The sequence below is a fragment of the Oenanthe melanoleuca genome, chromosome 3 (genome assembly GCF_029582105.1).
Source record: "Oenanthe melanoleuca isolate GR-GAL-2019-014 chromosome 3, OMel1.0, whole genome shotgun sequence".
In the NCBI taxonomy this organism is placed as follows: domain Eukaryota; kingdom Metazoa; phylum Chordata; class Aves; order Passeriformes; family Muscicapidae; genus Oenanthe; species Oenanthe melanoleuca.
Window position 1 is genome coordinate 104,636,927 of NC_079336.1, and position 16,611 is coordinate 104,653,537.

The 16,611-nt window shown below is 36.7% G+C and overlaps 1 protein-coding gene across 1 annotated transcript in view; it reads right to left on the reverse strand.

The window, feature by feature from the left end:
- Window positions 1–16,611, reverse strand: part of KIF16B (kinesin family member 16B) — a 141,019-nt gene that overhangs the window by 91,119 nt on the left and 33,289 nt on the right. Inside the window, exons 11-12 of the mRNA XM_056487991.1 lie at window positions 16,428–16,493; window positions 12,688–12,747 (exon numbers count right to left, since the gene is read on the reverse strand). Of these exons, the coding sequence (XP_056343966.1) occupies window positions 12,688–12,747; window positions 16,428–16,493 (126 nt within the window). The remainder of the gene's footprint in view (window positions 1–12,687; window positions 12,748–16,427; window positions 16,494–16,611) is intronic.

Below are 16,611 nucleotides of genomic sequence, written 5' to 3' on the forward strand. Positions count from 1 at the left end.
AAAAAAAAAAAAAAGTCCTACAGAAGCTGGCATTTTGAAGATTATTAAGTCCTTGTCTGGTCCGTTGTGGATTTATTAGTTCTAATTATGTTTTCTGTATTTACATAAGGGCAAAATCTCCAGACATGGAAATGGTATTCATGGATGAACTATTACTAGGCCAGAAGCTGCCTGAAACCACAAGTCTTTTGCTGAAAAAGATCCTGCAAAACAATGAGATTCTTTCACAGAGAAGGAAGTTGCGCTTGGGAAAAGAAAAAAGTACCCCATAGAATTCTGTCTAAACCCAGTGTTTTTAAGAATTCATACAGCCAAATCCACTTCAAAACAAATGGGAATTAAACACCTAAAATACCTTCAATCACTAACTGATATTTCAGTACCTAAAATACGGATAACCTGAAACACTAGCTCATTACCCTCCAACAAACAAAACTGAATCTGCACTCTCTTTAACAAGACTCTTAGTGGATGAGTCAATCACTGCTGACGAGATATTTTTATATCCTTCTGGGAAGAATGTAGTGGAAAGAGAAGGATATTAAGTTACATTAGATTGTTGGGGTTCAGTATACTCTATACTATGTCTCAGTAACATTTTCAAACTCAGATAGAAAATATGTAAGTGTATCAGAAGAAAAAATTCTGCATAATAAAGAAATCTTTCTATGGACCAACTGGAAAAACCTACAAAAATCAGAGAAAAAAATTTGGAAACAACAGAGATATGTTCAGAGCGTAAAATTTTCTTAAGGAATTATGTCCTTTAATATTTAATCTTTGTTACACTTTCAAGCCTAATCAATAAGAAGGGAGATTTAACCTGTGAATCAGAGAGCAGCAAACAAGCTCTAAGTGATGTCCAGGTGTTAGAAAAACAAAGTTCTCACTGGTAAAATTGCCTAGTTAAGGTTTAGGGCTGGCATGCTTCAGTGATCTCAGACCTAGGGAGAAGTTAAAACTTGGGAAGAAGGATGTACACTTATAGTGGGCCCAGAGAATGCGAAATTTACGTGTCACAAGGACATATGGCAGAAACTCCAAGATAAGAAAGAAACCAACTCACCAATTGTGCTGAAATCAGCTTTGACTGGGTAAAACGCAATTTCGGCAGGGGAGATCAAAACCACCAACCCTAGAAATCCACAGACCCTAAAGAAGAGAAAGCCTGAGCATGCAGACTCATTCACATGGGAAGTAAGAGAATCATTAACCAACAGAAGAGGGAATACCAATAAATACCAGAACTAGGTGACTGGTAGCCAATGTACACTAATTCCTTTGTTTGTTAAAATGTATAAATAATAACAAGTTCTGACTGGTGTGCTTTATTTGTAGAATTCCAGGAAGCACCCAGGGTTGTTCAACTCTGAAATAAAAGTTCAATGTCTCTCTCTAGTGTGTAATTATTGGTCTGTTGCACACCACGTAACAAATCTGTGATTTTTGTGGAGAAGAGCTTTTCACGCTTGCATTGAGGACTTAAACTACCAAAGGCCAAAGAGATGACACAGACCCACTCCTTACTCTTGAATGCTGCACTGCCATCCAGAAGACAGACAGACATTTCATCAATAGTTCTCCAGACAACTAGCATATACATAGTAACCTCCCAATATAAGAAAATACTAGAAATGGATGTCAAGAAAACTAAAAATACCAGAATTTGGGAAGTTATTAAGAAAGCTGAAAATGGAAAAAGATTTCTCTATGCATAATATTGCTCAAAGCACTAAAAGAGGAACAAGGAAATTTCACTTCCAAGTATGAGAAAATATTTACTGTGTGGACAAGAGGAACAAGAGGGTAGGAGAGGAGTAAAAATGTATTTCAAAAGATGGAAATCTCGTTTGGTCTTACTAGCAGTATTTCATTAAACGGTGAAGGAATAAGCACAGCTGAATATTTAGCTTGCTATGTTTTGGATGAAAACAGGTTACATAAACATCCTTCTTGTTCTATATCTTACAAATACTTATAATCAGATCAGATAAGACAAAATACTAACAGCTGAAAAAAATTTGTGCCTAATTGTGACTGACAATTCCAGGGTTCAAAAAAAAAAATAAAGAGTTCCAAGAAAACGAATCTCTAAAATGTCCGAGATTCTCATTGAAGTGACAGCCTACACATTAAAGCAGGAAAAGCTCTTTTGCTCTGTATTGTATCAGTGAAGCTGCTCCACTTCCTAGTGAGTGTCTGTTTAAAACACTTTTATTTTTTATAAAGCTGCATATACAACATCAAATTTCTATCCCATGTTTTATTTCAGTTAGACACAGGTATGGCTTCTGGAATAACAAAATAAATTTTGAATCACTAGCCTCAGAAGTAGTACATGCTATTTGGGAGGAAATGCAAAGAGAGGAGGAGATATGGAACATGCCATCAGTGGAGGTGTATGCTTTATAATTTGTGCACATGTCAAAGTTACATTTGGGACTATCCTGGGACTTTAATTAAAAACCATTTTTGAAAATTAAAAATAATGCTCTTCCTTTATAGGCAATAAATTATTTATATAGCCATCAATTATGAAAGGGGATACAGATTTCCTTGTGCATATAGATGTTGGATAAGGCACAAACTCTTACTGTGTCTTCTCCCTCTAGATAGTGGAACAAAGAATTAACATTATACAGTTGTCTGTACTGGTTTCAGTGCATTTAAAACAAAAGGTTTACTTCATTCTTCAGAGATGAAGAAACCTCTGCTATCCAAAACCACAAAGAAAACCACCACTGCAGAAACTTCCTAAGCAATTTTTCCCCCACTTCCCAGAGCATTAGATCATAGCACTCTCATCAAGCAAGAAATGCCAATTAAAGAGTCTGCAAAAAGCAAGATCAGAAACTGCAGTTTTGTTGTGAGCAGCTTACTTTGAAAATACAGGTGCTCCTGCAGCCCAGAGGGGCAATAACAGCTCTCTGCAATGAATGGCAGTCAAAAAGGCAGATGCAGAGTGCAGAACTGCTTAAATGAGCAACTGCTAAGACAGTGAGGCTAAAATGATGGAAAATTAATCATGCAGTTCCTGTAAAGAATAAAGAAATTACAGGAACAGTTCTTAGTCTCATGTGGCTACCTCACCTTTTCCATTTTTCATTACTTCTCTTTCCCTCTCGGAACAGGACCTCAGTACTGACATACAGCTGGCTAAGAATACACAGAAACCCTACTATTGTGGTGGCACCCCAAAGCACCTCTACATTTAATGTGCTGCAAGGATTTCCATCAGAAGCCTTGACATATTCAAAGTTATTTTTTAGGAAATTTGGCCTTCATTACTGAAATTTCAATGACTAACTTAAGCTGAAATGCCTGCCCCTTGACACTTCAGACTTTCTTGCACAGACAGAGTTACTTCTGACATCTGAGAAAAATCCCCTGAATAGAGCTGCAGGATTTGGCTAATTGTTAGCAGAGGTTCCTATTCTGGCTTTCTGGACACTAGCATGTAAAATCCTGTTTTCCAGGGGCTTATAAAACTTAAACCATCAAAGCTGCTACTTTCCATGCTGGAGCATCTACTGCAGGCTGGTTTCTGTCCCCACTAGCTTGGCCTAAGGTAAAACTATTATTCTGTCTCAAGATGTAAGGCACCCAGAACAAATTTGGTTTGTCCCAAGAGAAGGAAACTTCAGTGTCTCCTGTGTGTGAACACACTGAACACACACTAGCCTCAAAGGACAAGTAAGTCTACACAGAGCAACAACACTGACATTTGGGGCAGAGAATAACACTTCTCTTGCCATTACTGACACTACCAAGCAGGAGATACTACACCTCCCAGGTAGGAGACAGTAACTCCACCCTCAGTATTCATCATGCTGATATCTAACAACAGGAAAAGGCCTGGCTGGAAGACAAAGAAACAAGCTATTTTCATTCATCTCTTCTTAGATATACATTACAAAACAGCCTTTAATTACATGGTAACGTATTTTCTACAGGACCTGTAAACAATTCATTCCATAGACTCTATTCTGGGAATGAACTGAGAAAGCAGTGGACTATTAGCTACAGGACTCCTACCTCATTTGTTGCTAAAGCTGGATGATAAATGAGTCAGGGAATTATAGAGAGGAAAAAAAAAACCTAGGCTCATAGCAAATATATTTATTAATTTTAAAAGCTATTTTGCTGTTTTTTGCATGTTTCCAGGGCAATGGAAGAATTAAGTGTTTCACTTATCTCAAATTCTGTGTAATGTTTACCTACATATTAATCTCTACTTCTCTAGAGATTAATCTAAAGTAATAGATTGCTTTAAATCTGTTAAATTGTTCCTCCAGATCAACATGTAACCCATGCTACTGAACAAAACTGGAGGAAGAACTATGCATACTAGCAAGCAAGGAAAAAAAACAGAGTTCAGGACTAGCAACACACCAGTGAAGACTTTTGCAGAGGAATATTCATAGTTAGATACACATTCTTGACAGGTTACAACAGACACAGTCTGTGCTGCCACCTGTGTTTAAGACTGTACGAATCAAGGCTAATGCCCAGCTGCCATTTAAGATGCAAAGTCAGGTGCACAACAGAACCATGCACTCAAAGGTATCAGAATCACACAGCAATAAACTCCTAAATACATTGCTAAAAACGCCAGTAGAATAAAATGGATCCAGCATTTTGTACCACATTATCATCAGAAACAGCTCATTTGTGAGGCAGATATAAATTTGGGGTTCATCTAAACTATTGATGTTGGAATGCTTCTTTCCCATCCCATAGCCAAATCCAAAGAGAAATTCACATTTTGTCTCTCTCTCAATACTTCTCTGCTGATCCTTAGGGAGAAGCAGCTTTTACAATATATTTCTTCTTCTTCTTTCAGGAGCTTCCACTGATTTCAATTTAGACACCTTCCTGGGACAAGATAATTAATAGGAAAGCAGAACAAATGCCCAGGAGGAACTGCTGAACAAGTGGCATCTGAGCTGTAGAAAGGATTTCAAAAGCAGCCCATTCTGTCTGACTCCCCTTCATTTGAAAATCACCTACAAGCTCTAGTGATGCATTAAAGCTAAGCATGGTCTGAATAATCTACAAATGCAGGGCCTTGGAAGGAGGAAGGCTTTATGGCTACTCCTAGACACTGGAGGGCCTCTTTTGAAATGCACAGCCTTACCAAACAAACTATTCAACCCTGGCTTAATCAGTGGTAAAAGTGAGCTCAGAAACAGTTGTCCCCATTTGTGCTTCTCTTACAGCCCAGCTGATTTCAAGTGGAAAAAACAGTTTAAAATTGAAATAAAAAACAATCAGTAGCATTAGGCATCTCTTGATCACAACTTTCTAGCAGAAACTGAAAGTTAAAAGTGGTTAGTCCACCATAAAGGCATCACAACCAGCTATAACATCTGCAAGCAAAAAAGGAGATTTCTTCATCACATGAACACAGGTGGCAGAAAGACTTGAAAGCAGACAATTACTCCTTTTGAAATCTACTTTTGACTGCTGCACTCAGCATTCCTGGGATCCTTTCAATACTGCTTCTATTAGGTAAAGAGCTACAGTAGATGAGCAGCACCATCTTCCAATTCAGTACTTTTTTCATGCTCTGACAACAGCAAGCCAAGGCTGAGATGGATAAATTACTTAGGTAAAGTAATAATCATCACTTAATAATGGCATCTGTTCAGCCATATAGTATGAAAAAAAAACGTCTCTCTCTTTTAAGGTAAAATAAATCATATTTGGATAATCTCTATCCAAACTCAAATTCCAAAGGCAAAATCTTCTGACCAGAATAGATGATGTTTTAACTACAACCACTACTAGTAACCGCTGCACTTGGGAAATAAATACATAATGCACAAGGCCAGGTATAAGAAAAAAAATTCTAATAAAACGAGAGCTAAACTTGGTATTATTCATCACTGCTTAGGAGGCAGGAGCTGTGGGTAAATAATGTAAAAGGACCAAGAACAGTAAACATTCCCTTGTTATCAGACAACTTTCTTAAAAAAAGATGGGAAAAAATGAACAAACTTATTAAATTTTCATGTACTGAAACTCAATTGCAAATCTACAGAAGTGATTAATCAAGAGAAAAATGTTAAAATGAGCAGTTATAAACAGGAATTGTATATCATTGCCACTGGTGTTTCAACTGCAATTTCCAGTGGAAGTAATTAGCAGAAGCAGCTGGGTGAAAGACCTCTGTCCAAAAGCCTGTTTGCCTTCTAAGCTGTATTACCTGGTAAAATAAAATATACTGCCTCTCTCAGAAAGTGATCTTTTACATCCCTAAAATATCAAGGATTCAAATTTAAGAAAATAAATATATTTTAATGGCTTTAGCTAGATTTGTCAAACATTCTAGATATACTGTCAGTTGAAAAAGAGGGCTGAAAAATGCACTGAAAAATAATTGCAATAAATCTTAATGCATATAATCCCTTTACAGGGCATCACAACTGTGGATTGTTTTTCAGAAGTGTTTTTGTCACAACAATTAATCAGGTTCTTCAGGACTTGCTCCTAAAGCAATGCTTTGGCATTCTTATAAACTTACTTTAGTGGATGCAATGGAACAGCAATGAAATTCAAGATATTGCAAACCATTTTCCCTTAAAATATCAGAATTAAATTAACCATGCAGAAGAACCTGATTATTCTATCTGCAGTGACATCTAGTGCAAGAAATCAAAATTACAGTTAAATAGGCTTCTAGAGAAGAGATGCTATTTTCATTTGAGTGACCAAGATAAACAAGAATAATTAACATCAGCCCTCTTAAAACTTTCATAATATCATTTCCTCTGCACAGCATTCACAAACCAGCTGAAGGTAATTCTATTAAACATAATATGCTAATAAGAGACTACTTAATGTGAATGTGCATTTTTCTTTACCATTCAAATTCAGTTTGCTAAATGAACATATATTACATAATTATAACCAAAATGAAATTCCAATATGTCTAAGAATCAACAAGTTTACAAAAATTATTCACTTACTGAAAGAGAAAAAGCCTTTGAAACAATTCCTGCCAAACATACAAATAAACACATATGCCAAAGCTGTGAATGGTTTAAATACAGTATCATGTAGACATTGTTTTATATACAAATGCATACCAGTCTTGTAACTCCACTTTTTTCATTTGACCTGTAAATAGAACCAATTTTAGAACCTGTTCTCCACAGCATGTGAGCAGAGGTCTTTAAAACTCACATGCACTTTTTAAGAGCTGGATTAGAGCCTATTTACTTTTTAGAAGTTCTACAGTTTGTTTTCTGGGAGCCCAAGAGCTTGTACAACTCCTCTACCCTGACAGAAAGTGGAAGTAGACACTAGAATTTTAGGTGAAAGCAGAAGGTGCTAACTGAGAGCACTTCTCACCTGAGAACTGTGCTTGTTAAAGCAATGACATGAAAGAATGAAGAAGACAAATGCTCATCAAAGGGAAATATACTGGGGCAGAACACAAAACAATGAGAAGAAGAAAAGCAGACAAGTGGCTCAAGATTAATAGGTAGTAATAACAAGGCATAAAACAGCAAAATGGTGATGGTTTCAGGCAGAACAACAGAGACAAAAGTGTTTTAATACCTTTCTGCAACTGTGGTTTAAACATTATCTGGAAATGAAAATAAATGTAGACAAATGCAGCATTTATATAGAACATAACAAACTGCTCTTGACAGAGTTCACTTGGTATACAAGCCACCAGGGAAACCAAATTGGTAAAATAAAATATATTTGCTTGTGTCACGCTAATCTACACCTCCTCATGAGCCACACAGCTGCTCTGAGTTTTGGGCTCCTAGTGTCTTTGCTGCTTATAGCCAAGATTCCTAAAGAAAGAAAATTCCCCTGCTTAGGTGAGTATATCCACCAAAATAATAGTTTGGGTTTAGTGCTGTCTTGGGTTGCAAATTTATTCATCATGGAAAGTCAAGGGTATTTTACTTTCCCCAAAACGAGGCATGAAATAAACAAACAGTAGATGTTAATACTTGAAGATAAGCAGTTTTCACATAGTTTTCTTCCTCATGTAGGAAAAACCTACATGAGGAATTAAATTAAATTAAAATTAAGGCATAAATATGCACTATCAAGCAGTAATCAATCAAACAGCACAAATAAGAAAAAGAATAATCAAATAGATCACCAATAAACAGTGTTCAATAACATATTTACACACGTGGTAAAGTGCTGCAGCAGAATTAGTATTCTTGATGCAAGTGAGGTGGTGTCACTAAATCCAACAGGACAAAGCCAGCTGAAGTAGTGACAAGTTAAACTATTGATCACAAGAATAAGACACACACACAAAACCTGTCCTTTAACAGACTCCAAAGACAGATCTCTCTCCATCCTTTGACATCAGTTGACCACCAACACACAAAGCTAATGACAAGACTAGAATCAAACAACAGGATAAGCAAATAAAAGAGAACTTTAAATCTACTTCAACCTAAAAATAATTTTTTTCAATACCTTTACACTAGCGACAATTTACGTACATTACAAGGCAACAGCTCAGTCATACCAATTTCTACACAAACAGAAAAAGAGAAAGAAATGTAAAAGAAAGTTGGGAAGAAAAACCAGAACAGAATTATTAAGGAGTGCACATTTTAAAAAGGTTAATCCAAAAGCCCCTAAAGGTTAGGAAAAAAAAACAAAACTGAAACATGCACAAAGGACGACAAAAAAAAAAAAAAGGTGACACTAAAAAAAAAAGATGTCTAGGAGAATGACAACATATGCAGTCAAATAAAGCAGCCACATAAGAAGTCCTCTACCAATTAATTAAATTACCAATTTAGAAAAAAATCAAAAGTTGGACAGGTTACTCTAACATCTAAGACCCCATGACTGATCTTTAGCAGAACAGTACAAAAAGGACTAAACTAAGGAAAAGAGCAAACAGGATTTCTTCCCTCTTCCTCATCTTTTTGGGAATGTATATGGATGAACACTAGAAGGCGGCAAAAAAAAAAAAAAAAAAAAAAAAAAAAAAAAAAAAAAAACCACACAAAGATCTAATGAGCTTGAGATGAAAGCTAAATGCTCCAGTTAAGTGCTGAGGTTGTAAGACATCTGAAAACAGAGAAGCAATGTAAAGGGACACTGTTTTGTAAGGTACAATCCTATTGTGATATTTAAAGAAATACCCAAAGCCAGTGGACTTAAAACCAAACACTTTGGGTTCTAATGCAGTATTTTACCCAATGGTGAAGCATCATCCACATATTTATTAAATTTATAAAGCATTAAAACATCCTTGGTTTTATTAAAACAGACTGTAATACTAAGTAAGTGTATTACAGTGAGAAGATCAAGGATGAAAAACAAACACCACTACTAGAAACAATACACTAAGAACATGCCAGGCTACACAATACAGAATCCTTCATATATAATCAGCACAAATTTAAACCCTGATGTGAGCAATGTCCTAAGCTTTGACTATAGAAAATGAGAAGATTTCGGCTTTAGGTGTGAGTTGACAATAATTTAAACTCCAGAGGAAGCCAGACAGTCACTCTCCAAAAGGATTATTCCAAAAGCACAAAAGAAAAAAAGCACACTATCAGTGCTACCACCCCACACCAAGACATGTCCAATCTGTCATTAAGAGAATGAAGGACTATATACAAGATGTTCACAGCTGATTGTGACATTCAGCCACTGCACACTACCCAAAATCCAAAATTCACAACACTTGGAGTTAGGAGAGTTCAACATACTCACTTCAGGTTAACTACACACAAATGTCAAAGGGGATAAAAGCTACCAACAGAAATTAGGAAGAACACTGGTATGCACATGTCAGCTGTACATACGGTACAGTGCTGACTAGAATAATCGAATTTTTAGCTGCCAAATACTTTTTTATCAAAAACTTGCCTTCACACGGTATTTTCTGTTCCTTGGTACTTTCCAGCTGGGTAGTATTTTCCATTCTCTATAGATTATTTTCAAGGTACCATTTAGATGTTGCTGGTCTAATTTTAAAGAATGTTCAAAATTACTGGCAAGGGTAAAAAATTTTAAGGATCATCTTCCCTGCAAAATATTGTTTCTTTGTCAGGCATCTTTGCCTGATGAAAGCACTGTATTCACTGAAAGCCAGGTAACTTTTTCCAGCAATATCTGTTGATCTAGTGGAAGACACCAGCATGCCCTGCAATTCTTATTTGCATTTTACAAGGCTTATTCAAACTCCTTTCAATTATTTTGGATTTAAACATTAACAGATTTTCCCATCAGTCTGTGAGAAAAATTCAAAACCATGTGAACTTTAATATTTACAACTTAGTACAAAAAATCATAACTACATACAATAAAGTAGGGAATCCCATTCAGCTACAGACTTGCATCTCACAGGCATATGCCAAAGATTTGGAGCAAAAAGTGATAGAAACTGAAATGCAAATACTTGCTGACAATTACTGAATTATGGTGTGGGGAAAATGGCAGGGTTAGGGTGACTTCAGTGATGTGGACATAGAAAGACAGTCTCATTTCTCAGAGTGCAAAGACAATTTGTTTTTACAAATTACAACGCATATGGTCTTTGTGTGCAAGGGAGGGATGTAAATTATGAAACAAAAATCCCAGTGAACTCACAGAGAATCCATAACAAAAAACACCACTGCTCTCTATAAAGTTTAAAATATGCTTTCCAGTGACTCTGATGCCTAAAAGGGGTAAATGATGCCTTAAGTTTTAGCTTTTATATTTCTCAGATTCCGTGCTGACTCGGTTTGGGACTCTGAACTTCATATTAAGTGTTGGTAGGTTCTCTTCACAGGGGAGTTTAACACCAAATTCCTTTTTCAGCTTCAGAATTGAGGACAACCGTTACCCAAAAAGCATAAACAATGGCAAAGTGAAGGGAGTGGACCAGGAGGATGGAACTTTGTGACCTGAAGCTGTAACTGGACAATTGACTCCAGTGGACCAAACTTAAAAAGGTGTAAAAACTTGTGATCAAGATCCATCTTGGATCCATCCTGGGTGTAGCCACAGCCGGGCTCTTGTGCTGCCAAGGGTGAATCCTTTAAAGCTTTTTAGTAAATACCTACTGCATTCCTTTAACACTGTCTTGCCTCTGTTCTAGGTCAGCCTCTCACAGCCATCAACTCAGCCTGGCAAACTTCCAAAAAGCTCTTTCCCACTCATATGCTGTCACTGATTTCACAAATCATTAAACAGGAAGTTAATAAAAATATGAATACCTTCAGAGAATTGGCATAAAATAAAACAGTACAACTAAGAAATCTTTTTCAGACTTTCAGGGAGTTTGGGACAAAGAAAGTTTAGTCAACTGCCTTTAACCCAAAAGTGGAATATAAGCTATATTAGTACACTCAACTATCATCCTATGAGAGTGCAGTTCATACAGAAGCTGCAAGAAACATGCTACAAAAGCTCAGTACTAGAAAATCAGAAATTACAGCTTATGTGTTTAAGTCCTTTAGATTCAAGTACTTAACAAATGCAGCTTTCCCTTGTTTTTATGTATTGTTCAGTTAACACCTCCTCTGATTCTATAATTTTGGTGCATGAATCAGTGCATTTCCAACATAGTGCTTTCAAAACTTTCCATATGCAACATAATGTTCACTTCCACAATTGACCAAAATTCACAAATGCTGCATGTGACAATGGACTTCCCAATCCACAGTGAATAAAGAAAGAATTAACAAAGTTTTATGTACATATGGATGCTTCAAAATAACAAAACAACAGAAATAATAAAGTTGTAGCCAAAACATCTCTGATGAATATGCAATTGATAATTCCCAGTTCAGAATCTAGATAGACATTAAACAGTCCATTCTGTCATGCCAACTGCTAAGTAGTTACCAACCCTGCTCCGTTCTCTCTGCTATTTGTGCTTTATTTTTATTTTTATTTTTATTTTTATTTTTAAGCACAGAGCCACTCAACTCATGTGGAAGTCAGATAAAAGACAGTAGTGAACTTGAAGAAAAAATTTAAGAAATCAAAAAGTGATACAAGAGAAAAAAAAAAAAAAAAAAATCAATCTTGAGATCAGTGACATGAAGAATTAAAAACTTACTTCTAAGTTCTTGCTTGAATAGCACTACAAACAAGTAATGTTCAACAAATCATGAAAACTTGAGCTTTGTTTCCAAAATTTTTATTTAACAGAACAGTTAAAACATTCGGCAACAAAAATATTAGTCACCATGTTAAAAAACAGATTGTGGGAATTATTCCTCTGTGTGTGTGTGTGCATGCACACATGTGCTTGTACAAATGCATGGAATCATCAGGTAGCCCATTAAAATATAACCTCAGACTGCCATCTTAATCATGCACCAAACACTAATACAAAATCTCACCAGGACAATGGAAAATCCATATCTACTGTCCACCACATCCACTGAGATACCCAATGTAAGATAAGAAATTATTATTCACCGCTCTTGTTGATACCACACCAATACCAAGGATATGAGGGATCCACTTGTCCCTGGCCCAGGCTTTCTGCATTTGTAACTCAATAAAACTATTCAGCACTTCAAAGATTTGTTAGAGAAAAGCTGTTTTGCACTGTGAGGTCACCATGATCAATAATAGAAAAAATTGAGCCAAAGGAGATTGCTTAGAAAAATAACTTTTTTTTTTTAAGGAAAAATACTAAGTCGAGGTCAAATGCCAAGAGGAAAATTTATTTATTTGCCTTACTTTCAAAATATCTTGCGTTTCATTCCACTTGTTAGTCCACTCTTTGGTCAGTTCTTGTACCTATGAAAGAAAACAAATATTGAAGAAAATCACATCTCTTTCCAAGTTCTTGATAAATGTATTCTCAAAGAAGTACTAAGTATTTGAGTAATTCTTTCTGAAGTTTAATACTTAAGCATTTAGAAGAGCACTGATGCTTCTGCAGTGAGTTGCCATACCTACAATACTTCTCCCTCAAAACACAAAATTCTTATTTACACTGTAAAATGAAATGCAAGTCTGGAATAATTACTTCAAGTAACTGTCTTCCTTCAAATAGTTTCATGAAGTGCTTCAGTCCTACAAAGTCTACTGCCACAGACTGATCCCTTAGCTATAACAGGACAGCTCCTTTCCCATGGTACAGGTAAGCATGTTAAGGCAGAAATCCCCTCCAGAGGATGGCATGCAGAGGGAGAGGCAGAGCAATGGCCTTCAGGAGCAAACCAGAGCAAAATTTGCTGCAACTTAGAAACTGCCCACTTCATTGTCATCAGCACAGAAGTGAGAAGATGCTTGCAAATGCATTACAGACAAGGAGAGCATTGGGTATCGAACTATTTTGGTTAGAAAAGACCTTAAGATCATCAAGTCCAACTGTTAACCCAGCACTGCCAAACCATTACTGAATCACATCCCTCTGAAGTGCCACATTTATAGGTCTTTTAAATGTCTCCAGAGATGGTGAACCAAGCACTTCCCTGGGCAGCTCTTTCCAATGCTTGACAACCCTTTCCATTATGAAATTTTTCCTAATATCCAATCTAAACCTCCCCTGAACCAACCTGAGGCCATTTCTTCTTGTCCTGTTGCTTTTCACCTGGAAGAAAGCTGACCCCCACTTGGCTACAACCTCCCTTCACGTAGTTGTAGAAAGTGAGGTCACCCCTGAGCCTCCCTATTTCCAGGTTACTCCTCCCTTACACTTGTGCTCCAGATACTCCTCCAAATCTCCTTGTTCTTCTCAGGACTCACTCCAGCACCTCAGTGTCCTTTTCAAAGTGAGGGGACCAGAACTGAACACAGCACTCGAGGTGTGGCCTCACTAGTGCCACGTACAGAGGAAGAATCACTTCCCTGATCCTACTAGCCACAATATTGTTGATACAGGCCAGCTGCCATTGGCTTTCTTGGCTACCTGGGCACATGCTTGCTCATGTTTAGCTGCTGTCAACCACCACCCCAGTCCCTTTTCACTGGGCCACATTTCAGTTCCTTTTCCTTCAGGCTGTGGTGCTGCCTGGTGTTGTGAGCCAAGGGCAGGACCCCACTTCACCTTATTGAATCCAATGCCACTGGCCTCAGCCCATGATCCAGCCTGTCCAGATCCCTCTGCAGAGCCTTCCTACCCTCCAGCAGACCAAGACACCCACACACCTTAGTGCCATCTGCAACCTCAGCGAGGGTGCACTTGTTCCCCTCACCCAGATCATCAGCAAAGACATTAAACAGGACTAGCCCAAATACTGAGCCCTGGGGAATACCACTGGTGACTGGCTGCCAACTCCACCACTGGATTTAACTCCACCACTTTTCCTGGCTCAGTCATCCAGATAGTTTTCTGAAACAATGCACCTGTGAAAGCCATGAGCAGACAGTTCCTTCAAGAGAACGCTGAGGAAGACTGCATCAAAGACTTTCCTAGACACCAGGTAAACAATATTCACAGCCTCTTCTTCATCCACAAACACTGTCATCCTCTCACAGAAAGAGATGATGTTGGTCAAGTAGTATCTGACTTTTCTAAACCCATGCTGACAGGGCCTGGTTGCTGTGTATATGGTGTGTAATTGGACCCAAGATGATCCACTCCATGACCTTCTCCCAAACTGAGGTCAGGCCAACAGAACACTCAGGATTTATCCTTCCTTTCCTAATCAAGCAGGTGTCCACCTTTAGTTAACTTTCATATAATGCCATTGTACAAAGAAAGAAGTCTTTGATGCAGTTGCTCCAAACAACTCCCCATTTGCCACCTGCAGCTATTTTTTTGTTTTTTTCAGATCAGCTCCAAATTAATCCTTGACAGCTACAGAAACTTCTCTCATCTCTACCTGCATCTCAAGATTTCAAAAAAGACAAGTAAGCACACTTTTCAATGCATCACTATAATTCCTGTGCTGCTAACTGGAACATTAAAACAAAATAAATTTCAAAAGATTAAAGAAAAACATGAAGGAAATCTATCACATCTCTATTCACCATACCATAGCAATTTGTATTGCTTAGAAACACTTCATTTCATTTTTAATTACAATTTTTCAATTAAACATTTTTAAATTAAATTACTCTAAATTATTCTTTTATAATGAAAATCAACTCATGAAAGAAAGCCACCATATACTTGTCAGGCAATATAAATATGGTGATAAAGTCTTTAAATCTATACAAACAAATTAGTCATTGCATTAATTCAATTATAAAAACTATAATCACTGCAAAATTTATCAAGAATTTTCAGTAATTATGTCTATTGTAGTTATCATGAACAGTAATCACATAACCTTTTAACAAAGCTGATAAAGGTAATAAAATATGTTTGATATACACCCCACCCAGCAGGATAAGCAGTGTTACTGTCAGAACATGAATAACATATTCTAATTAGCTGACAGTCAGCAATTTATATTACTGAACTACTCTTAGAGAAAAGCTTTTTGTTTGTACTCAAAAATAAGACTAAGGATATAAACAGAACAGGATTCTCAAAGCAAGACATTAATTGTCTAATTCTAAAGGTTCAAGCAGCACCAGTGCAAACCCTACCATCTAAACCAGCTGAGGAGCCCTTTTTTTTTAAAGGCATCACATCTACATTTGATTGGCTTCTTTTGACAGTATTCAGAATTAAGCATTTCCTGCCACATAGTTGAATAATTCCAAATACTTCCCTCTTGCCTCTTCCAAAGCCTGACTTTTACTCTTTCTTTATAAACCAATTTCCAACAGCTTTCAAAGCAAGCTAATATACAGAAAAGAATTAACAGAGAATTATACAATAAAGAAAGAAAGATTGCTAGTCAGAGAAATGATAGTACCATTATATCTACATTCTTCTGGATGCTGTGAGTTATCCAAACTGTCTGAAAATTTTTTCCAGCCTCTACAATCCTTAGCTGGATTATTTAACAAACTTGGTGAGAAGTATACTGTGAAGCACACTTAGATCTAAGACCCTACCCCAGAAAAATAGCTAATTAGGCACTCACTATATTTGTACATACAGATTTAAATACTGAACTTTTATAAAAACCACACCACAACTTATCAATTAGTTCAAAGCATAGAAGAGGTGACCATCCTCCCCATAAATCTTTTGCTGTTTTTTCTACACACTTAATATTTTATTACTGTGATTACTTGCTATTCATTACTGCCACTTAGTGGCTTTTCCCTCTCTAGTTACTTACAAACATACTTTTTTAGTAAGGCAAGCTGATCAGGGAACAAGTCTTTTAATTTCATTTTCATAAATACAATTACTACATAAATATCAAAGATATTCTGTTCTTAGTTACAGTGTTATATTAGCAGGATAACAAAGTTACTAATTCACATACTTTTCATTTTGTTTTGTTTGGTGTGACAAAACCTAGCTGCGCACAAAAAAAAAAATCCTGAAAATTAAGAACACTCCTGCATCCAGACCACCTTTCCTTTTCACTGATGTTTAAAAGCTGCTTTATGAAATTAAAACTCACCCTTGCTTCATTCTGCTGAAGCTTTTCTTCCATACTTAAAGCTGTCGGAGAATCCAAAAGTGCAATCTAAAATCATAAAAGGCAAACACCAATTCAAAAAGAAAACAGTCACAATTTCTGGGTGAACCAAATGAAAGGCAATTGTTCAACTTTACTGAATCTTTAGAATAAACTCCTTTAAACT